Genomic DNA, 24,803 nt, shown 5'->3' with positions numbered 1-24,803 from the left:
GTCATTGAAATTACTAAGTCGAACCTTATTTCTTAATTTTCATTTTCCAGTTTATTGGAGCCGTGAGGGATACAGAAGTTTGATCTGTATTGTCTTAACATGCTTCAAATAAACCAGGTGAGTTTGTATAACGCATGTCACATTTCCATGGTGCTTTGGCCTAGACTGGGGGACACTGTCACTCAGCTCTCTAACTGTAACTTGAATGCTTTCTGGAGGATGCCTCCTGTGTGGATACTGCTGTGCAGAGCAGGCTGCTTGAGGGAACGGCAGTAGTCCTGAAAGCTCAGAACGCCCAAGTGTGCAGGACAAAGGCTGATCTGTCCCTTCCTGATGTCACATACTCCAGGAAGTGCTGGTGTGTTCCCAACAACCACGGTTACAGTGTAGCACCACTTGAAAAAGTGATTCTTTTTCTAGGGCATTTCCATGGGCTACACAGTGTACTTCTAAACAAACTGGTGTGTAATACCGTAGACGCACTGAAAGAAGCAGTTTTCCTTAGGGCTTGGCATTCCTCTAAGAACTGCATACACTAAAATTCACCTTTCTTGAGCAAATAATACAATATTGTAGCTCCAATATTATAAATTATTTCATAGCTTCTTTTGTTTGTGAATCAAAGTAGAAGCGATTATTGTTTTCTGTGATTTAATAACTAATCCCATCTATCCCCTCCATACCCACTTTCACTCACCTTACTTAAGAACTCTCTGGTTCCTGTACCCTGAATGAAATATCGAGTGACTTCTAAGCTTATCTGATTAGGCCTTTCTGAGCTAGAGTCATGCTATAGTTATCAGTTATCTAACTTAGTTGTCTTCACACATCACAAACTTTACATCTGAATACCCTGTATCTGGGTTGGCAAGGCCATTCCAGCTTGAGGACCTGTTCTGCATAGGCCATCATGGACTCTAGTGTCTACCCCTCGCTCATTTGGCTTTACTTGACCCCAAGTCTAGTATGTATCACAGTACCCTGCCTTTTTATTTATTTATTTGCATTATGGCATTTGTAGTTATCAAATAAGAAAATACAGTCTTCCTTCTGCATTTGCATAAATCTTTAGTAACACATTTGTTGTTTCAGTCAGCCACAGGTTGAAAATATTAAAAAGCAAGTTCCTTCTGGTAGACTTTTTCCCTTGACATTATCCCCTAAACAGTTAGTTGTCCATAGCATCAGCATCTCACTAGGATTATATATAAGTAACTTGACGATGATAGAAAGTATACAGGGTAATTTGTATGAACTATGTGTATGTGCAGCATTTAAGGGGCTTGAGCGTCTGCAGGTTTTTGTCTCTAAGGGAAACTGAGGGATGACTGCATTTGTTGTCTCCTTTGCTAAGGTAGACTGCACGAAGATGGTGGTTTTGCTTGTTTATTCCTCCTCCCCTTCTCCAACACACGCACGCACTCACACACGCACGCACGCGCGCATGCACGCGTGCGCGCAGTTTTCTTGTGAAACAAAATGGCTTTTATCAGAGACACATAGAACGGAGGTTTAAAGAACTCTTGGCATGTATGTGCTTAGTCTCATTGGAAGTACCAGTGTGACCTGGGAGGCTTGTGACCAGTGATTTCCAGCAGCTCTTTGTTGCCACACTGGGTACAAGGAGAACAGTTTGTTTCAGACTTTTGTATAGACAGGTAAAAAGGATTATTTTTATGATAGTCATATTCATCAAAAGGATGAATACTAATGAGGATTTACTTACCTGCTACTTTGCACATCATTGAATTAGGCATTGTATACATTTCCTTGGGATTTGCCTAGAAATTTTACGTCGTGGTCAGAGATAGTTGAAGTTAGCTGTAAAAGACATGGGTTGCTAGGATCAACTAGGGATTCCATATTACTATTATTGACTAAGTTTCATTCTTCAAAATGTTCAAGCCAGAGAGGAATACTTCCATAGTTGAGAATAGTAGAAGCTATAAAGACTTTCTTATTAGGTAAGCTTAAGTTTGAAATACTAAACTTACGCCGGGCAGTGGTGGCGCACGCCTTTAATCCCAGCACTCGGGAGGCAGAGGCAGGCGGATCTCTGAGTTCGAGGCCAGCCTGGGCTACCAAGTGAGTTCCAGGAAAGGTGCAAAACTACACAAAGAAACCCTGTCTCGAAAAAACAAAAAAAAGAAAAAAAAGAAGAAATACTAAACTTACAAGGGACTTTTATTTTTTACTATTTTCATGGCAGTTGCTTTCTTACAAGAAGGAGGGTTTGCAAGATAGAAGTAAAAAGGGATGAAAAAGGATTTAAGCTGATCCCTGTGAAGCAATGAAGATTGGACTGTTGATTTTAATGCTCTCTAGGGTTATTTTAAGTATTTATTTGGGAGGACCCCCCCCCCCAGTTATGCACAAATAACTGCACTTTTTCTTGCCTTAACAAATTCTTCTGTATCCACTACTAAAATTGAATATATACAAATAACTGCATTATGCTAGGTCATCTAATAGTTTGATATTAAATCTAACACTATTATGAAATAAAGGAATGCTTTGTTCTGTTATAGTAATGACATCTCCCTTTAAATTGCCATCTTCATTTTTGCTTTTGCCTTTTAAGAAAATATGTTGTACTAAAAAAAGGCAGGTCTCATGGGAAGATGCTTTTAAAAAGTGGGTCCACGGACTTGGAAAAGAAGATGTCAGAGTAGGGAGATGCGGCCGGCCTCAGCCGGTTGCCACCCGCTAGGCCAGTGCTGCCTGCTTGGCTGCCTGGCATGTCTGCTGAGTAGGTCATTAGGCCTCTGAGAGGCCGGGTGGAGGGGCCTGGGCCGCCACCGCCGCCACCGCCGCCACCGCCGCCGCCGCCGCCGCCGCCTGCATTACAGACACCAGAGTCATGCCAGGGGTACTGGCTGGGCAGCAGTGCTGAGGGCAGGGTGGTGTGCTGCAGCCTGGGCTCGCACCCTAGACACCCTGCCCTGCTCCACCGCCACCCTGACTGAGCAGCAGCAGGACGTCGGAGATGAAGAGTGGTTCATTTTCTGGATCGAGTCTCCTCAGGGACTTCCGTGGTATGTTCTGCTGCTGGAGGCCATGCTGGTGTCTGTGGTCGGTGTGCTGCCAGAAGCCAAGTTGAGGTCCATTGTTGGTGCTGCTCATCTCTGCTGCCATTGGGGACCAGGCTGATGTCCATGATTCCTGCTGCCTCCAGAAACCATGTGAAAGGATCACAGGCCATGATCAGTGCTGCCGCTGGCTGCTGTGAGCAGTGAAGCTTGATGCTTGTTTTGCAGTGGTGTTGGTGACTGCAGACTCATAACTGAGAATGAGAGACAGAAGGCTTCTGTGTCAACGCCCCTTCAAAACCAACAAGAGCCACACACCTCCCAAAACAGTCCAGATGGAAGCTATTGAAGAGAGTCCTTCAAAACTGTGATAAAGATGCTGAAATGTAGCTCTTCACAGTTGATGGCTTCTGGGGGAGGGGGGGTGGGGAAGGATTCAATTTTCTTTAAGGGACTGGCCACTGGGAGTTTGACCATGCTCCAGTGAGTATATGGGCAACGCATAATGGACGTGCTGGGGTTTTTGGAGTGGGAGGGCACAAGGATGGGAGGGTGGACCTGGGAGGAAAGGGAAGTGAGGGTGATGGGGTGCATTGTGTGACATTTCCAAATAATGCACAGTGTGATATATATATGTACAACTTACACTGTAGAAAAATGGGTGAGGTGGATGAGAAGAAAAGTCACAAAAATTCCATATCTATTCCAGACATAATCACTGCTAGCATTTTTGGCATGTATACTTAATTTTTTTTATGAAGGTATATTTCTTTGTGAATATGATGTTTTTACAAATGCATTATGCCATATTTAAAATTCTAGAGTGATTTAATCATCTTTAATTTAGAAATGCTAAAGCTTACTTAACCAAGCCTTTATTGTTGAGGCAGATTTTTATGTAAATTTTTACATGTCTCCTTTTCTAGTTATTATAACTTAGTAGAGATTAAATGATAGTCAAAGGTTACTAGAGATATTTTGTATATAAATATGAAAATACACAATTATATTTATTAATAGGATAGGAGATGCTCATTTCCTTCCCAGTCTGACACATCTTCCACTTCTGCCGTCTGTCTGACAGAGTGGTTTTAGTTTGCATTTCCATGGTTTGTTTTTCTCCCATTTACTTTTTCTTGTTGTGTTTTGCCTTTGTGTCTACTGTTGCCCCTTTTTTTATTTGTAAACAACAGCCCTTGAATTGTAATCATCATTTGTAAAGTGAATTGTTCAACAAGTAACTAAAGGGAATTCACTAGCTTCCAGGATGTAGCAGAGGGGGCGTGGTATATTTATGGCTTTTCTTCCTGATATATAACTTCATAAAGAGAGAAACGTTTTTTTAACATTAAGCTGCAGCAGTGAAAGTTAATAAGGTACCTGTGCTGAATAGTGTTAAGTGAGTGGCTGAAATAGGCCATTTGTTGTGGGTAGGCATTGCGGGAAACTTGATAGGCCAGGGTATCCTAAGGGGTTGGAGAAGTCGGGAGTAGACAGTTGTAGCGTTGGGAGAGAGTTTACAAGGACCTAAGCTTGAGAATAGATGTTGGATTATCGAAGCGAGAGGAAGCTCTAAGGCATGCGTAAAGTAGAATGCAGAAGGGTAGTGGAACTATTTAGGGCAGGGGGGCCACATGTTATAATGATAGTTATTACATGTCTGCTATAGATAGGCTGTGGGAGTTTAAAGTATGGGGATGCCTGTCTCACGGGTTTGTGGTGAGGAGCTAACGAGTTAGTGGAACATACTGCTTGGCACTGGCCCTGTTACTACCATTATTACCATTGATTTTACTAGTAATACTGCTGTTGGTGCCAGAGTCTGGAAACTGGTAAAAGGACAGGTATTCAGAGTAGACTCCTGTGTTTAAAGCTTGGCCCCTAGGGGTGGCACTATTAGGAGGTGTAGCTTTGTTGGAGGAAGTGTGTCACTGTGGAGGTGGGCTTTGAGGTCTTTTTAAAAAATATATGTTTTTTATTATATGCTCAAGCTATGCTCAGAGTGGCACAGTCTCCTGCTGCCTGCAGTGAAGATGTGGAACTCTCAGCTTTAGGGTTGAGGATTTAGCTCAGTGGTAGAGCGCTTGCCTAGCAAGCACAAGGCCCTGGGTTTGATCCTCAGCTCAGAAAAAAAAAAAAAGATCACTGTTACACCCATGATTTTGCCGGGTGGTGGCGCACGCCTTTAATCCCAGCACTTGGGAGGTAGAGGCAGGCCGATCTCTGTGAGTTCCAGGAAAGGCACAAAGCTATACAGAGAAACCCTGTCTCAAAAAAACCAAAAAAAAAAAAAAAAAAAAAAGAGTAATGAGTTGCCATGGTTATGGTGTCTTTTCAGAGCACTAAAACTCTAAGAAGTTGGTACCAGGGACTGGGGTATTGCTGTGATAGGCCTAACCGTGCTTTTGTTCGGAGGAATGTGGACTTTGGGAGTTTGGATTAGAAAAGCAGTTGAACACTCCCACTGGGGTTTAATGGGCTGTACTAGTAGGAACATGGGAGACAGTGGTGCTGAGGGTGATTCGAACTCTGAGAGCTTGACTCAAGAGGTTTCAGAGGAGAAGAATGTTAGCATATGGCCTAGAGATTGTTCTTATGATATTTTGGCAAAGAATGTGGCTGTTTTTTGCCCTTGTCCAAAGAGTCTGCCTGAGGCTAAAGTGAAAAGCCTTGGATTAATTCTCTTGGCAGAGGAAATCTCAAAACAGCCTCGTATTGACTCTGTCATGTGGTTATTAGTGGTCATTCTTACACAGCTCTATAATGAAAAGGAGCAAGCTGAGAAAGGAAAAACATAAAATGTACAATTTGAGGAGAAATGGAGCACCAGGAAGTGGAATGGAGCTAAGTCCTGTGTTCAAAGAGATAAACAGATTAAGAAATGGAATAAAAGGAGTGGTTACCTCAGGAGAAGACCCCACCCAGCTAAGCTTTCAACTTGTGAAAATGAATTAATGAAAGTGAAAAGGAATTTTAAAAAGCTTAGGGCCAGGTGTGGTGGTGTACACCTTTAATCCAAGCACTCAGAACACTGGTGCATCTCTGAATTTGAGGCCAGCCTGATTTACAAAACAAGTTCCAGGACAGTCAAACTTCGGTAGTGAAGGAAACCATGGAAAACAGCTGGTGAGGATGTTATTGAATAAGGGAGCCTTGTTCAAGTCCCAGCAAGCAGCAGAACTTGGCAGCTTCGGCCACATGGTTCTGGCTTTAGAATCAAAGATAGAAGAAAGGCATTTTCTAACCTTCCTTCATGATTAAGGAAAGCTGCTGATGTCAGGGGTGTACCTGAATGGAGGCCTACAGAGGCCATTTTGTGAAGCTGTGAAGGTGAAGCCTGGATTACCTTGGAGACCCCCAAGAAGTTAGAGATGCCAGAGTTGTGGGGTACCTGCTGAGGAGAGCTGCTAACAGGGAGTGGAAACAGCCCGTGAGAGAGAAGTGTGCTGCAGTCAACAAAGATGAGAGGAGCTGGAGAGCTGAAGAGCGCTTTGACATCAGACATGGAGGTACAGAGTTTGGAGTTTGCCCAGCTGGTTTTCAGTCTTGCTTTTCTCCAGGATTTCCTCACTGTGCTCCCTTCCCTATGTTTTGGAATGGTGATGTATATCCTGTGCCGTTATGTGTTGGAAGTATGTGATCTGTTTTTTGATTTTGGTTTTATAGGGGATTACAGTTACGAGATTGCATGAATCTCAGAAGAGATTTTGACGTTGGACTTTTAAACATTGTTGAGACTGTGATAGACTATGGGGACTTTTGAAGTTGGACTAATTCATTCTTTGATGCCAGTACTACATGGATACCAAAGCCAAGTAAGAAAACTACAGACCAGTGTGCCCTATAGGTACAAATATCCTCAGCAAACTTGTAGCATATTTAAAAGGATTTCATGACCAAGTGAGAATTATCCCAGGAATGCAGGGGTGGTTCAGCATAAGTAAATATAACAAAGAGAAACATATCATTTGAGGGTTCTGATTTGCCAGAAAGCTTTTGGCAAAGTCTAGCACCTGTTGATGAAACGGGATTAGGACTAATAAGGAAAGTCTGCAATATTTCCTCAACATTCAGCATTTATGAAAACCCAAAGCTGACTTCCAAGTCCATCTTGGTCAGTATTCTATTGCTGTGAAGAGACACTGTGACCATGGCAACTCTTATACAGGAAAACATTTAACCGGGGCTGGCTTACAGTTTCAGAGGTTGAGTCCATTATCATCACGGCAGGGAGCATGGCAGCAGAGGCAGGCGTGGTGCTGGAGAATTAGCTGAGAGTTGTACACCTGCGTCTTCAGGCAGCAGGAGAGCCACTGGGTCTGGCTCGGGTTTTGAGACCTCAAGCCTCCTCCCCTCCTCCCACCCAGTGATACACTCCCTCCAACAAGGCCACACCTCCTAGTCGTCAGGTAGCACCACTCCCTGATGACTGAGCATTCAAATACATAAGCCTGTGGGGGCCATTTTTATTCAAACCACCACAAACTCGTAGTGGAAGACTGAAACTCTTCTTATCAGAAGCAAGAAGACATACTCTTTTACTGCTTTCAGTCACCTATAGTGGAAACTCGAGCAGGAACAGTTATATAAGAAAAAGAAACCCAGGTGCACTTGGAAGAAATAAAACCATATGCAGATGACAGGGATGCTCTGTATAGAAAATCTTTATGAATCTGTGCACACAGAACTCACAAAGTCAGAAACCAAAGTGAGCATGCATTTAGGTACATAAAAACCATATAAAAATAGTTGTGTTTGTGTAGGCCAGCAATGAAAATCTCAATTAAAAATTCATTTATGAGCCAGTGAGATGGCTTAGCTGGTAAGGGCACATGTTGCCAAGTCTGGGGACTTGAGTTTAATCCCTAGGAGCCACATGGTGGACAGAAACAACTGACTCCTTTAAGTTTTCACATATTTGCCATGGCACATGTGCTTTCCCCAACACTAACTAAACAATCTATTTGCAGTAATGCCTATAAAAGAGTAGACTTCTATGTAAAGGTCTTGCACACTGAAAATTATGAAACATTGTTGATAGAAATTAAACGTAGATGGGTAGAAAAACATACTGCATCTCTGAATAGGAAAGCTTAGTAGGATTAAGATGGCACTACTATCTCTCATGCAGCCTACTGATTCAGTATAATCTTTATTAGAACTATAATAAAATGCTTACACATACATTAAGAACAGGCTTAAATATCCTAACAACAAAGAAAAGAAACAAAGCTTATGATAACTCATATTTCCTGTTTGAAATTTTACTACAGTAATCCAAACAGGATGTTATTGGCAGTGAAGATGATTTATGGACCAATAGAATGAAATTGAGAATATAGAAATAAACCAGAATGCAACTGATTTTTTTTTCTTTTTTCTTTTTTGACATGACTGAATGCCGAGACTTCAGTGGGGAAAGAATAAAGTCTTCCACAGGTTATTCTGGGACAATTGAAAGTAATCCTTACGCATATACTACACAAAACTCAAAATGTATGTGTGTTCTAAATTTAAGAACTGGGTTGTGATGGTGTTTGCCTGTCATTCTTGTTCCTCAGGATGGTGATGTGGATGTTTCAGTAGAGGATAGTTAAAGGCCAATCTGAGCACTGTAGCAAGTACGTGTGTCAAAAGCCGTCTCCCCAAACCCCCAGAACTTTACACAACTCCACTAAGAAGTGGGGGAAACCCTAAATAGTACTATAAAGAAGTATACAAATCACCATGATGCCCATGAAAGAAACACTTGACTGCACACATGACCAGACAGATCCAAAGGCCCATGAGATACTACATGCACACTAGGATAGCCAGAATCACAAGACCAACACAGCAAGTTTGCCAGGACTGGAAAGATTTAAGCTTTCATATACTAATGGGAGTTTTAAATGATGAACCTTTGTGGAAATGTTGGAGAGTTCCTTAAACTAAAGCATAGATTTGTCGTGATCCAGTGATTTTCATCTAAATACATATCCCAGGGCATTTAAAACAGTTATTCAAATATTTACATTCATAGTAGTTTTCAATAGACAGATGAGAGAAAAAAAATATACATCGATGGATGAGTAGATAAGCAAATTGTGGTATTTCAGTAAATAGTACCTAAACATAAAAAAAAAATGTACTGATACATGTCATACTGTGAGTGAGTCTTAAAAATATGTTAAAAGAATCAAACACACAAAGTCAAATTTGCTGTGATTCCTTTTATATGAAATATCTAGAATAGTTAATTCAGAGAGGCATAATAAAGATTGGTAGTTGCCAAGGGTCTAGAGCAGTGGTTCTCAACTTTCCTAACATTGCAACCCTTTAATACAGTTCCTCATGTTGTGGTGACCTCCAACATAAAGTTATTTTCATTACTACTTCATAACTAATTTTGCTACTGTTATGAATCATAGTGCAAATATCTGATATGCAGGATATGTGATCCCTGTAAAAGGGTAGTTTGACCTCTAAAAGGGTCGCAACTCACAGGTTGAGAATCATTGGTCCAGAGTCAGTCCTGGGGAGCACCTAGCTGCCTAATGGGCATGGCGTTTCCTTTCAGAGAGAAAGTGTTTTGCGATTAGATACAGGTAGCAGTTGTAAAGTGCTTTGACTTAGTAAATGGCAGTGTATTGCTTGCTTCTAGTAGATTAATTTGATGTTATCACTTCATTTCAAAATTCAAATGTTTGCCAAGAAAAAAAAAAAGATACAGCTCATAGCCAAGATTTAAAAAAAAATCCATTGACTAGGAAGACTGATTGATTTTGTAGACAAAGGCATAATAGTGCTGCTGTCAAGATGTTCCAAATGTTTAAGTAGGAAGAGGAAAATGACATGAAGGGGAAAAAATAAATTATACACTGATGGAACTTCTAGCAACAAAGAGTGTAACACCTGAAGTTAAAATACTGAATAGGGTTGACAGTAAATAAGACACTAGAAGAAAAGAGTGAACTAGGAATTCTGAGTGTTGAGAATGGAGCACAGCTGGGAAGACTTGAGCCACCACCACTGCTAACGTCATGCTCACCACCACCAGCACGACAGGCGTCAGTGAGCCGTGGGGAGAGAACAGATCACCCTAGACACACATGGATGTGGGCCCAGGAGAAAGAAAACACAAACTATTAGAAATGACTACATGTTTGCTGAAAATTGGAAACAGTGCTAAGGAGGAAGTCAGTGAACCCAAAGTGAAGGACATGCTAAAGGAACCACACATAGCTGAAAAATAGCGATGCTGAGGAAATCTTGACTGAGACACATGGATGCACTCTGAAATACTTCCCTACTCCCCAGCATGCTGTGGTACCGGGCAAACCCTCTACCATTAAGCTACGTCTTCAGCCCTGAATAAATAATAAAGATGAGAATGGATATGAGATGCACATGGGATCCCAGCCAGAAGAGTGGTGCAGCATCTTTAATGAAAGAGAAACACCTGTCAACTCGGCATTCTATTCTAACTGAAAATACTTTTCAAAAATAAGTGACTTTTCGTTGTGATTTTTAAAAAAAATTCTTGGGTTGAAATTTACCTACTAAAATCAATTCTGGTGACTTATTTTAACCTGTACAGTTCTGTGGCACTAGTTACATGCATATTGTTCCATGTCTATTGCTGTCATTCATCTGCAGACATCTGTAATTTTCCCAAACTGGAGCTGTAATTAAGTGCTAACTTCTCCCATTGCTCTTCTCTTGAGCCCCTGGCAATTGCCATTTTAGCTTCTGAGTCGGCATTTGAGTACTACCTTCCTTTAGTCATTTAGATGTAATTGTATAGATTCGTTCTTCTTCATTTCGTCATTTAGATGTAATTGTATAGATTCGTCCTTCTGTCAGTGGGTTAATTTAGTACAGTGTTTTCAAAGTTCATGGTATGATATATAACAGAATTTTCTTGCTTTTGAAAATTGAATAGGAAATACTCCTGTGTGTGTGTGTGTGTGTGTATGTATTGTCTTCATCCACTAATAGATATTTGAGTTGTTTTCACCTTTTTATTAGTGTGAATCTGAGTGTATATGTTTATGTATACACCATATTTTGTTTTTCCATTCATCTTTTGGTGAACACTTGGGTTATTGCTCCTGTTTGTCAGTTGTAAATAATACTGCTATGAAGATGACACAGAAGCATTGAGTCCATCATTTGAGTTCTTTTTGTATATTTCCAGAAGTGAAATTGTCATATGGTAATTCTGCCATTAATGCTTTCAGGAATTGCTACATTATTTCCCATAGAGAATACATACAACAATGCACAAGAGTTCCAGTTTCCCCATGTTTTCATGAATACTGATTTTCCATATAGAAAAGGACTGGTAGCCACTCTAACTGACACAGTGAGGTATCTCCTTGGGGTTTGGGTTTTTGTTTCTGATAGTGACAATTGTGTGTGCTGACCAGCTGTACGTCATCTTTGGAGGACTGTCTGCTCCAGTCCTTTGTTCGTTTTTATAATTGGATTGATGAAAATTACATATCCTGGCTATTAATCCTTTATTATGTATATTATTAACAAAGATGTATTATTATTAAATTGTCTTAAAGTGGAATCTGAAGGAGTCCATTTTCAGTTGTCCAGCTCTATAAATAAAGTCATAAGGGAAGTTCTTAGGTTAAAGGGAAAATATTAACACAAGGAAATTTGGATCTTTGAAAAGAAGTGATTAAACGGTTGGCAAACACAAGACATTTAATTTTTAACCTTTTGTAGACAGTGGACTAGGGCTTGCACTGTGGTCCCGCAAGTGATAAAGTGCTTGCTTATGTGCAAGGCCTGGATTTACCAGCATGGGGAAAGAAGAGATAATGGGTTAGGGCTAAAATGTTAGTGTATTGGGGGTTTCTAGCATGCACAGAAAGAGATTGATGTCAGTGGCATAAATGTTGAAGAAAGGGAAAGGCAGCTATGAATTGTTAATACACATAAAAGGGTATAATGTTTTATTTCATGAAAACAGATGTGGATGATGCTTGTGATCTCAGCACTTGGGAGGCAGAGGCAGTCAGAGGAAGGGTTCTTTAAGTTCAAGGCTGACCTGGTCCATACATGAGGTTTCAGGCCATCAAGGAGCACACAGTGAGACTTTGTCACAAAACCAAACCAAACTAAACCAGGGTTGGGAAGGTCAGTAAGTGCTTGCCATACAAACCTGAGGAAGGACCTGAATTCCCATTCCTCAGAACCCACATAAAAAGCTAGGCACAATGGTGTGCGTGCATAATCTCCATTCTGGGAAGGAAGAGGCAAGATTACTGGGAACTTGCTAGACATGAGTCTAGTTAAGTTGGTAAGCCCCAGTTAGTGAGAGGCCATATCTCAAAAACTCAAGCTGGAGAGTGATAGACAAAGATACTCAACATTGTCCTTGGTCCCCATATGCACATGCGTGAACAAGTGCACCTGCAGAGAGACACAGACACATGCGTTAAGTATCACCCATAAAATTAAAAAAAGAGGAACATAGCAAAAGAATAGATAAATCCAACAGCAGTGGTACCTGAAGTGAATTGAAATGATCTGAACATGCTAACGGGAAAGTGAAGGTAGGTTGGCTTGAAAATCAAAGATCCATACATAGTATGTTTATAAGAAACTTCAAAAACAGAGATAGATTAAACATACAGGAGTAAATGAGGACTGCCCTCCTCTTGAAACAAGCTTTCTCACTCTAAAAGAAAGAAATCCACACAATTCATGAAAACAATAGTTCGTGGGACTTTGGACATCAGCTGGTGAAGATCACTGCTAAGAGATGAGAAACAGAAAAGTTTGAATTTTCTCTCAGTTAATGTTTTGGATTAACTAATAATTATAATAATTACAATACTCTCCTGTAGCTAAAAGTTTTCCTGTGTCCCATCAGGTCCTGCCTGGGCCCCCCATGGCCCCACAGTCCCGCAGCCACTCAGACCTAAGTAAACACACAGAAGTTTATATTAATTAAAACTGCTTGGCCATTAGCTCAGGCCTACCACTAACTAGCTCTTACACTTAAACTTAGCCCATTTCTGTTACTTCATATGTCGCCATGTTTTCTGTGGTTTACCCGTGTGCCATTACATGCTGCTCCCTGGACTGTAGGCTGGTGTTTCCCGACTCAGCCCTCCTCTTCCCAGAATTCTCTCTGCTTATCCCACCTATACTTTTTGCCTGGCTACCGGCCAATCAGCATTTTATTTATCAACCAATCAGAGCAACATATTCACAGCATACAGAGCAATATCCACAGCACTCTCCAGTGCAATAGTGATGAGAGTTGAGACCATTGAGAGGTGGTTGTTTCAGAAATGGGCTCATTATTGTGAGAGTGGGTTTGTTTTAAGAGTGAACTTGGCCCACTTCTGTACTCTTGTTGCTCAGCCCTCAGCATTGGTACTGGTATTGCAGCAAGAAGGCTGGCCTCCCAACCCTGGAATTCCCAGACTTCAGAAGTACAAGGAAACAGTCTGTGGTTTTGGCAGATTATCTCATCTTGGTATTCTACTATAGCAGTATGAAATGAATAATATGCAGTGTGAGCAGTATAGTCGCTGTAGCTCTTCCAGGACAGGAGACCTAGATGTGGTGTGGGACATACAATGAGAGGAGAGTCTGTTCTCCCTCACTTAACATGATGCTCTTCTGTGGCGTGGGACATACGATGAGAGGAGAGAGTCTGTTCTCCCTCACTTGACATGATGCTGTTCTGGAGACAGGCAACAAAAGCAAGACTTGAACAGACTACTTCTGTGCACTTAGCTACAGCCTAGAACAAAGCTCAGGAAGAGGTATAGGCATGAAAATATCCAACACAGCAGGGTAAAACTCAGTGTATGTTGCTCAGTAAAAATTATGTATGCAAAGAGACTTGAAAATATAATCCATAAGAAAGTTAATAATCAAAACACATACTTAGCTGACATAAAGTGATAGAATAAAACAGAGGACATTAAAACCAGTTACACGCTGGACAGGCCGGCTTATTTCTGTACTCAACTACTCTAGAGGACTGAGGCATGAGGATACTTGAGTTTTAGGTCAGTAAACACTACACAGTAGGACCCAGTCACTAAAATGAAATTGTTTTGGAGAGGTAGCTGTGCTGCTCTTCCAAAGGACCCAAGTTGTAGTCCCAGGTCCCACATCAGCCTCTCATAACTCCCTATAACTCCAGCTCCAGGGGGATCTGATATCCATGGGCTCCAAGGGCACATATACATTTTAATAATGCATAATTAAAAGACTAATACAGACATTCAAAATTAAAATAATAAAAAACAAAATAAAAAGTAAAATGGGCTGGGGACATAGCTAAGTTGTAGAGTGTTGTCTAGCATGTTTCAGACCTTGGGTTCAGTACCTAGCCCTGCAGAAAGTAGAACAACATCTTCCCAAACAAACCAACTAATGAACCCTAAATTGTACATAAATTTCCAAATGGTCTTATTAAATAAAAAGTATGGAGCCAAATATAGGGATGAAAGCCTTAGAGAGATCAGGGAAATAGGGAAAGCCACCAGCCAACCTTACCTCACCAACTCTGCAGCTTCCAAAGAGAGTGACTGCCTGTCTACCCAGGCTTATATGCCTTGCTGTTCTGCCATCTGATTTGTTCTCTGTCTAGCTATATCACTTCTTCTTCGTGGCCAGCTGTGTCACTTCATGTCTGTACAGGCTTCCAGAACTCTATGGTTGGTATTGGGATTAAAGGTGTATGTTACTATGCTTGGCTCTGTTCCTTAGTGTGGCCTTGAACACACAGAGATCTTGCCTAAGTGATAGGATTAAGGGCATGTGCTACCACTGCCTGACTTCTTTGTTTACTTAAAATGGCTTGCTATTTCCTCTGATCTCCAGCCAAACTTTATCTGTTAAATCACAAAATATGACCACATTTGAGCACAAATAAAATATCACCATACCAAATAGCCAAACAGCTCCTGCTGAATTATTTGTTTTCTGTATGGAAGAACATGAAGGCAGTTTGTGATGGTTGACCTACATTGTCTACTTGATGACAGTGATTTAGGATCATCATTAAAATGAATCGCTGGGCATGCCTGTGACAGATTATCTTGATTAGGTTAATTTTGGTGGGCAGCATGGTTTCATGGGCTTCATTATATTTGTAATGTCACATATAGTGTTGCTTATGTTATATGACTAATTGTCTCTTTATATATAATCAGTAAACATGAATAAAGTGTTCTGTTTGAGAACAAAAAAGATTATTTCACTTGGGGCTGGAGAGAGATGGCTCAGCAGTTACGAGCACTGGCTATTCTTCCACAGGTCCTGAATTCAATTCCCAGCAACCACATGGTGGCTCACAACCATCTGTAATGAGATCTGGCATCTTCTTCTGGCCTGTGTACATAATACATAAAATAAATCTTTAAAAAAAGATTATTTCACTTGATTTCTTGATAATCATTAGCCAAGATTTAATGTTTCATCTTGTGGCTATCTCAATACTGATTATGACGATGTGCACTATTTAACTCAGTATCTTTTTTTTTTTTTTTCCCTTGAGACAAGGTTTCTATGTGTAACAGTCCTTGCTGACCTGGAATTCATAGGATCCTCTTGCCTCTGCCTCCTGAATGCTGGGATTAAAGGCATGTGCCACCACCAATTTTTTTGAGACAAGTTCTCTCTATGTAGCTCTGGCTCATTTGTGGAGCTTACTCCGTAGTCCAGGCTAGCCTCAGACTCACAGAGATCCACCTGCTTATCTGCTTGCCCTTGATTTCCATTGCTGGGATTAAAGGTGTGTGCCACTATGTCCAACTTAACTCAGTGTCTTAAACATGAGTTTGGGATGCAGTTTTGCATTTAAAATTAAAAAATGGAATGTGATTATTTTAATTTTATTACTAGGCACAGCAAGAGAAACTAAATGTGATTTAATTGGTCTTTGTTGAGACAGGGTCTTTCTGTGTGCAGCTGGCTGGTCTGGACTCACTGTATAGACCAGGTTGCCTTGAACTTGCTGCAGCTGTCTTGCTGAATACTCAGCCATGGTTGTGTGCCATCAGGCCTGTCTGTGTGAGACTTGATAAAGCTGCATTGAAGCTTTTCATTTCAGCTGCCTGTTTTATGAGAAGTTGTAAGCATCTTGATAATGCATTGCAATTTAATTATTAAACTCATTTAGACTGTAAAGACAAATTTGTTTGTTGTTGATAACAGTCTTCAGGAACCTTGAGATAGAAGTAAACTTCCTTAATCTGATAATGAAGAACAGTTTATATTTAGGAATGTACTTATTTATATACAGATATGCATATAGTAACAATTAGTGAAAAGAGGCCATGAATTTGCAGGAGAACAGGGAGGGTACACTGGAGGAAGGGAAGGGGAAATGCTATAATTTCAAAAGTAAGATTGGAAAAGGGAAAAAGTTATTAGCTTAAATTCTGTTTACTGGTGAAAAGTTGAATTCTTTAAAAAGAAACCAAGACTAAGACAAAGATATTCATGTTCACTAGTTCCGTGTAGTATTTTATTTGCATAATGGTTCTAGCCAGTGCAGTTAAGCAAGAGGAGGCACTCAGACTGGGAAAGAAGGGATACAATTGTCTTTATTTGTAAGTGATCTAATTGCCTGTGTAGAAAATCTGTCAGGATTCTACTAAAGCAAATGAGAGTGTATTTGGGTTGCAAGATATAAGCACACTAAAAAAACCCCAGTCTTTTCTAAGGCATACTAATAGGGCTTCTAAAATGAAATAAAAAGAATGCTTTCAGGATTGTTAAACATGAAATAGCATGGGTGGTGTAATCCCAGAACCTGTGAGGCAGAGACAGGAGGATCAGTACAAGTTTGAGGTCAGCCTGGTGTGTACAGCAAATATCAGCCAAGAAAAACCAAAACTAAAAACAAAAAGGCCAAAACTTTGATTGTGATGTTTGAATCTAGGACAATATGTGAAAGAAAATTGAGAACTACTTGTTGCTGAGAGAAATGAGAGAGCACCTGTATACGTTGAGAAAGTTGGTCTTCACTGGTCACTGATTTCTTGGGAGTTGAATTTCTGTGAAATTGCCCTTGTTAATCCATAGCATATTTGGCTGCTTTTTGGTTCTTGCTGTTAGATTATCACTGTGTACATCTTATTGAAGTCTCCCGTCCGGCTCATCTGTGTTTTACTGCCTTCTTAAACACAGGCGCAATTGAAATTTTAATCAACAGTATACCCTAAATACTCTGAGTTTCTGCTGGCACCTGTCTTAGTCACTGTTCTGTTGCTGTGAGGAGACACCGTAACCAAGGCAACTTGTAAGTGCAGCATTTAACTGGGTTCTTGCTTACAGTTTCAGAGGGTTTGTCTGTGGGAAGCCCCCATGGCGGAAGCTCGCATGGAGGCAGACAGGCGTGGTGCTAGGGCAGCAGTTGAGAGCTTATATTTGACTGGCAAGATGGCAGCAGAGAGAGAGTGAGGCGGGGCCTGGTGTGGCCTTTTGAAACCTAAAGCCCACTACCCCCAGTGACACACTTATCCAACAAGGCCACCCCCTGGTCCTCGCCAGACAGTTCCACTAACGTTCGAACATACCAGCCTGTGGTAGCCGTTCTTGACCCGCCACACACCCATTTCTCCATGGCCTGGCCCAGCACTTACGTGATCATTTAAAAACATCTTAATGATGTATTCTACACCTTACCAATCTAGATGTAAGGCTTTGGAAGTGTTTTAACCATGAAGAAGTGATCAGTGTTGAGCCCGTAGATAGATGTACTTTGCTTGGTTAAGCATTACATTGTGTGTAATTCACTCCCTTTTATTGACTTTAAAGTTGATTTATATTCATTTTTTTACTGAAATAGTGCATTTTTATGTTGTTAGCTGTCAGGTTTTGCTTAGAGGCTCCTGGTTTTCTTGTCTAGAAATGTGTTCTGTTATAGGATTTTGACAGACATTTAGTCAAAATGTCTTGTGCTTTTGTGGTATTTTTATGTTTTGCATTTTAATTATTTTGGCGTTTATGTTTAATATGAAGTTATTGTTTTTCCTAGTGGATAGATATAAAGAAGTTCCGTACCTGAGTAGTCCATCAGCGGTTTTTGCTTGGACAACCTTAAATGTAAGGCCCATTTTGAACATTAAACTTAACTTTATTAATTCTGGACAGATAACCACATTTTCCCTAGAAGACCAAAATCTATGAGAGGCAAATTACTTTGTCCTTGGATTTTAAAAATTGTTTGTTTGTTTGATTGGTTGATTTTTCAAGACAGGGTTTCTCTGTGTAGCTGTTCTAGAACTTGCTTTGTAGACCAGGCTGGCTTGGAACTTATAGAGGTCCACCTGCCTGTGCCTCCCAAGTGCTGGGATTAAAGGCATGTGCCACCACTACCCAGCCTTAAAAATTGTTTTATTTTTTATTTTTGCATTTAAAAGTTTTTTTTTTTTTCTTTACTTGCAAACTATGACAAGTTCCCTCCAATAGCAGGATGGGAAGAGGGGAGTCTGGGAAGAAACAGACACTGCCTGTGTAGACGCTAGGGTGGAGGAAGTGTCTGCAGCAGGAGTATGTGGACTGCTTCTTAGCAATAGCTCTGATTGGCATGGAGTTTGTAGGCGTCTGCTACTGTGAGCTCTGATTTAGGAAGCTTTTGGTACTCTAGGGATTGTAGTTCCATCTCCTATTTCAAATCTCCCGATTCTTTTTTTTTTTTTTTTTGGTTTTTCGAGACAGGGTTTCTCTGTGTAGCTTTGCGCCTTTCCTGGAGCTCACTTGGTAGCCCAGGCTGGCCTCGAACTCACAGAGATCCGCCTGGCTCTGCCTCCCGAGTTCTGGGATTAAAGGCGTGCGCCACCACCGCCCGGCACCCGATTCTTAAAACGCTTTTTTAACCTTTTATTTTATGTGTCTGGCTGTTTTGCCTGTGCAGCAAGTGTGTGTAATGCTAGTGGGGGCCAGAAGAGGGCATTGGATCCCCTGGGACTGAATTTATAGCCAGTTGTGAGCCATCTTGTGAGTGCTGGGAATTGAACCCTGGTCCAGAGCAGCCAATGTCTTTAACCACCACGTCATCTCTTCAGTCCCCTTCATTTTTCGTTCTGCTCATGATTCCCTGAGTCGTCTTATGTGCTGGCACCAGACACAGCCATGTGCGAATGCTCTGTGCTGGGCTGTGCATCCCCGTCCCTTCTCTTGCTCTTTCCCTTTTTGAGCCCAGACCTCACTGTGTGGCTCAGTCTAGACATGAGCGCGTCCTTCAGCCTCGTCCTCCCAAGTGCTGCAGTTACAGATGGACAGCTCTGTTGGGCTTCTACATGCTTTCACTTGTTGCTTTGGAAAGCTTCAGCTGTCTTGTCTTCTGACTTTGATGAAATCTTGTTTTAACTAATGTAATTACAATCTCTTAAAACCCATCTTTGCACATGCCCTGAGCCCCAGGAGTCCTTGTGACAGCCTTGTCACAGTTCTTACCACGCTGTAATTTGTAGTGCTTGTTGATGGGTACTTGTTTGCCCTACGAGACATCGCTTTTGGACACACATATTGTCTATATGTTGAAAACATTATCTTTTTAGTTTGAAGAGTCAAGACTCACAAAGCTAAGGACATTTGAGAAAATATGATATATCTAAAACAGTATATATATTTTTGTTTGATATATATTTATTCTTGTAATATTCTATACATATGTTTTATAAGTGTTTTATCCAAGTTACGATGTGTTACATATAAATGAATTTCATATCAATTAAGGTAGAATATCCCCTTATGCAGAAAGGAGAAACTAAGTAAGTATAATTTATATGATGGTTTGTTAATTTTCAGTGGGGGAAAATGAAGGCATCCTAATGAGCCAAGGGGGAAAATAGTAATTGAATATCAAAGGATACTCGGGGAATATATTTGTACAAGTATAATCAGTTCAGATGACAGAACATTTTGATTTATAATGTATGCATTTAGAAAGCCATGAAAAATTTATAAAACTATTATCAATAGTTTTAATAAATGATTTTTAAATAACTATTAGTGATAGATTATTAATCATTGTTAATAGTGTTTTATGTCCTATGTACAACCATCAAATGAGAAAAAGCAGTTTAGTGTATTTACTGAATGGAAAGTAAGATTTTATTACTTCCTCTGAAATAGGCTTTTAACTGTAATATAGTAGTGGTTCCCCAAATGGTCGAGTCTTATTTAATTTCAAAGAGACTATTACTGCTCTAGCTACTCAAATCCCATGAAGCACATTTCAAAATATATTAGTAATAGTCTCTTTTAAAAATATATATGGAACATAGTGGTACACAGCATTCATTCTAGCACTTGGGTGGCAGAGGCAGGTGCATCTCTTTGAGTTCAAGTCTAGCCTGGTTATGTAGTGAGTTCCAGGCCCGCCAGAGCTACATAGTCGGGCACTGTCTCAAAACCAAACCAAGCCAACAAAAATACAGTATTTCTCTTCCTTCTTTGGGAATTTCATACAATGTATTTTGTCATATTCATTCCCTGCTCCTCTAACTCCTCCCACATCCACCCTTCTCTTCCACCTCTTACCCCACGTCATGCCCTGCCTCCCCGCCTCCAAGGAGACATTAGCGTGGATGTTAACATAACTCTCCGCTCCACTCCCTCTTCTGCAGCGCTCCGGAGCCTGCAGTCTAAGGGTTGTGTTGTAAATGGAGTGAGTGGGAATGGGCACCCCACAGCTAGCTGACCTCTTCATGCTGACCAGTTGTGGTTTTCTGTAGGAGCTACACTTCTCTGTGGGTATAAGGATAAGATGCAGTTAGAAATGACGCTGATTTAGGGCCGTGGCAATAGGTGGTTCTTCTCGAGGTTCCCGGGGCTCACCAGTCTCAGGTGGGTGACTAAGTTTACAGTACCACGCCTGAATCCCTCTGGTTGAGCAGGGCCTGAGTCCAGTGAAGTGACTGTAGGTCACCCCCAGGTTCTAAGTCCCTTGTTTGCACCTTTCAGAATATCTTGCCCTCTGGTCGTTGCTCTGGCTCATAGGATATCCATTTCAGCTGGATAGAACTATGGACTGTCCTTCTCCTTTGGCAGGTTGTGTGCCTCCTTCACTATTAGGAGAGTGAGCTAGTCCTCAGTGAGGAGGCTTCCAGGTCAGATCCAGATCAGTTCCTCGGAGTGCTGTGTCGGAAAGTGTGCTGTTTCAGCAATAGGGTCTGACCTTTTTCTGGGTGCAGCATGGGGTTACAGCAACAGGCTGTATTGTTTTGGGGGTCTCTTGGACTCTCTTGACCAACTTGAAAGGAGGTTTCCATGCGTACCATTGAGGGTTTTGTTAGGTAGTCTTTGGTTTTGGTGGGAGCCTTATCGCCCCACATGGTGAAGCTTTAATTAAACTCTATGCATATATCTTATAAACATTATATATATTTTAAGCAAACATAAAGTGGTATAATTCCCTGTGGCCCCTTCAAACATCCTTAGTGTTGTAGATCCCTCCTCCTCTCTCTGATTCCCTGCTTACCTCCTCTCCAGATAAGTCTCCTTCCTGTTATTTAGTAAGGATATGCTCAGTTTTTTGAAAATCTATAGCTATATATTGTGGGGCGTTTACCCACCACCCCTACAGTTCCCCAGAGTTTTCTTGAGTGCAATCAGCAGGAAATATTAGATAGAAGGATTTATTGCAGAGAATATCGCGGAGATAAACAGATAGAAAATAAAGGATAGCCTCGAGGGGGCCTGGAACCTATTCCAACGGGCCCTGACTGTCTCTGGCCCAGGGTTTTTATAGAGATGCCAAGGGGTGGAGCAAAAGACCTCCTCCCCCAGCACAGCCAAGTGCAGACCATCTCAGACACCTGCACTCAGGCCTGTGGTCCTGATCATCCTCTATGTGGACCTGCTGGGTAAAGCCACGAGGAACCCGAGAACGGGCTCCCACAATATATCATTATATATTAATTATATCTAAGTTTATCTGCCTCAGTTCTGCTTTCCCAGTCCACTGCCAGGGCTTGAACTCAGTGGGACTCATGCCTGCTGGTAAGTTGTGCCACTGAATTAACGACGACCTAGCCATATATCTCGACCTTTTTATACAGTGCTTTGTTTTATAGGTTTGTAGCCACTTTATCAAAATTATCATTTTAACTCTGAGATCTGTGAGGTAGTTAATCCTAGTAAGATTTCTGATTAAATAGAGGAACAAGCCCAGTGTGATGGCACATGTCTGTACTCTTGGCACTAGGGAGCTGAAGTGGGAGAGTTAGAAATTTAGGACCAATTTGGGGTAAGTAGCAAGTTTGAGGCTTGGCTGTTCTGCATACTGAGACCCTGTCCTAAACAAAAGAGATAAACTATTTACAATTGTGAAAGAAATTATTAACTATAATTATTTTGTAATCTACTTACATACTTGTCCTAAACAAAAAGATAAACTATTTACAGTTGTGAAAGAAATTAACTATAATTATTTTCTTTTTTTTTTTGGTTTTTTTCGAGACAGGGTTTCTCTGTGTAGCTTTGCGCCTTTCCTGGGACTCACTTGGTAGCCCAGGCTGGCCTCGAACTCACAGAGATCCGCCTGGCTCTGCCTCCCGAGTGCTGGGATTAAAGACGTGTGCCACCACCGCCCGGCCTATAATTATTTTCTAATCTATCACCTTTAAGCATTTTGATTTTAGTTATGAGGCTTTATCAAACAGGATCTTGCATCAAACTTGTCATACATTGAGATATTTTATTGGACTCGTAATAATTTTATGAAGGAAAAGTCAAAATAAATGAAATAAAAGGTTTATACCACATGTTACTACTTTGTACTTCCTGTAAAGAATTTTGATCAAGTTTTATTACCAAAAAGGTTTGAATAAATAGAAATTATACTTAGAAATTACATTGGTGGTGGTAGTGCACCCGCTTAATCCCAGCATTTGGGGAGGCAGAGGCAGGCGGATCTCTGAGTGGAGGCCAACCTGGTCTACAGAGCGAGTTCCAGGACAGCCAGGGCTGCATAAAGAAACTTGTCATGGAAGACCAAAAAAAAAAGAAAGAAAAGAAAAAAAATTACACACTTAAACATTTTAATCTATAAAATGTTCGTGTTATGACAGATATGCTTTTAATTATTTTTTTTTGCATTATAACATAAGTTCGTAGTATTATAGAATGAAAATCACATGTTTAATGTAAATACTATTTTGGATTAGGCAACGTTTTACCATACTAATGCTTTCTTATTTTTAACATTTGATTTCTTTTTTATTGTCATTGTTTTATTTTTTTTGAGACAGGGTCTTGCTATATACATAGTCCAGGTTGGTCTTGAACTCATGATTCTCCTGCTATAACCTCTTGAGTGTTGGGATTTTAGACATGCACCACCATATCTGCTTGCTTTTGCTTTTTAAAAAGATTCAGTAAGCTGGTCTGTTTCTTCATGCTATGGTAACGAAGAACTAAAATTGACTGTAGCATCCGATCATCAAATTTTCCGCAGTGAGCTGAGTTGAAGATGTATTCTATAATGTGCTTATGTGCATGACACAGTGAATTAGATAGAAGGCAGATTTCCCCAAACTGTTTTGACTCTCTTCCAAAATAGTAATGACTAGTTTTGTTTTAGTTTGCAAGACCCTTAGAATGATTTACTCAGAGCAGCCCCTAGTGGTATCAATTCTACAGTTTGCTTGCTTAGATTCTTCTTGTTGCCTGTGCTTTACTGAGTATTTATGTAGCTTCCTTAAGAAACCATTTCTTAACCACAGTACTCATGATAAGGCATTATGCCATCTTGTGTGCCTGCTAAGAACTTTACACATTTAAAAGGAAGTCTTGTTTTCTATAGTAAACCCTAGTATAAGTTTGCAGACCAAGTTCCTACGTTGGTCTCTTTATGCATTCTCCATACATTATTACTGCTTCAGCAGAAAGTGATGTGCTTGCATGTTTTATGCTTAGATCTTGAAATTCTTTTGGCCTTGATAAATGGGAGATGATATAAAAACTAAAAAAGTTATATGTGTCTATAGACAAGATAAAGTAAAACAGGATAAAATAACTTACTCTGGTACTAAGAAGGCATTTAAAAACTGTAATAATAGCTCATATGTGCACTGTAGTAAGTCTTAGCATGCATGGACAATCTTAACCTTAAGGTGTCTTATGAGTTAAGTAGACCCCTTTCCCCCTTTCATCCTTCTGTTTATATTTATTTATTATTTTTATTGTGACAGGGCCTCCCTGTGTTGCTCAGACTGGTTCTGAAGTCCTGGGCTCAAGAGATGCTCCCACTCAGTCTTCCACATGGTTAGCACTACAAGCCCGTACCACCTAGAAGCAGGATAGAATGCACACTTCATTTTACAGAAGGAACAGAGGGGCAATGAGCTTCAGCTTATGACCTTGACCATTAGGAGAGAGTTCCTTAAGACACAAAAAGTGCAAAGCACAATAGAAAAAGATGGATATCTGTGAGATATAATCAGTAAGAACCAGCAGAAGCCCTTCATGGTGGCCGTAACATAAAATGGTTAGCTTTGCTAGTGACTTAGGAATGACTTAGGAATGCAGAAATCGTCCAGACACCTGTGGGAACTGTACATGAAATTAAGATATATGGCTGTATTCCACACTTTAGGTTTGAAGCATAGGAAGGTTATTTGGCACAGCCATTCTGAGAGCCATTTGGCTCTTAAGGGATGTGTCAGTGTAGTGGTAGATAAAAACCTACTACAAGAGCACCGTGGAACTCTGTATTTGGTAAAAGACAATAGAGAAATCAATGCCATTTAAAACCCCAACATACCCAAGAGTGAAGACAATATTTGGAAAAAC

The 24,803-nt window shown here is 40.6% G+C and overlaps 1 protein-coding gene across 11 annotated transcripts in view; it reads left to right on the top strand.

The window, feature by feature from the left end:
• The window catches only part of Stau2 (staufen double-stranded RNA binding protein 2), a 281,249-nt gene that overhangs the window by 9,832 nt on the left and 246,614 nt on the right, over positions 1-24,803 (top strand). For 8 of the 11 annotated variants that reach the window (XM_015993567.3, XM_076563754.1, XM_076563758.1 and 5 more), the window contains exon 2: positions 51-117. The exons of 1 other annotated variant lie outside the window; for it this stretch is intronic. In XM_015993567.3, coding sequence (XP_015849053.2) covers positions 100-117 — 18 coding nt within the window. In that variant the 5' untranslated portion in view covers positions 51-99. Of the gene's footprint in view, positions 1-50; positions 118-17,191; positions 17,302-24,803 lie in introns of those variants that run through there. 2 more of the 11 variants (XM_076563762.1, XM_076563755.1) reach the window with 2 other exon arrangements.

Source organism: Peromyscus maniculatus, chromosome 2 (genome assembly GCF_049852395.1).
Source record: "Peromyscus maniculatus bairdii isolate BWxNUB_F1_BW_parent chromosome 2, HU_Pman_BW_mat_3.1, whole genome shotgun sequence".
NCBI classification, from domain to species: Eukaryota; Metazoa; Chordata; class Mammalia; order Rodentia; family Cricetidae; genus Peromyscus; species Peromyscus maniculatus.
Note: the sequence above shows the minus strand (reverse complement) of the source record. Positions and strands in the feature narration are given on the sequence as shown.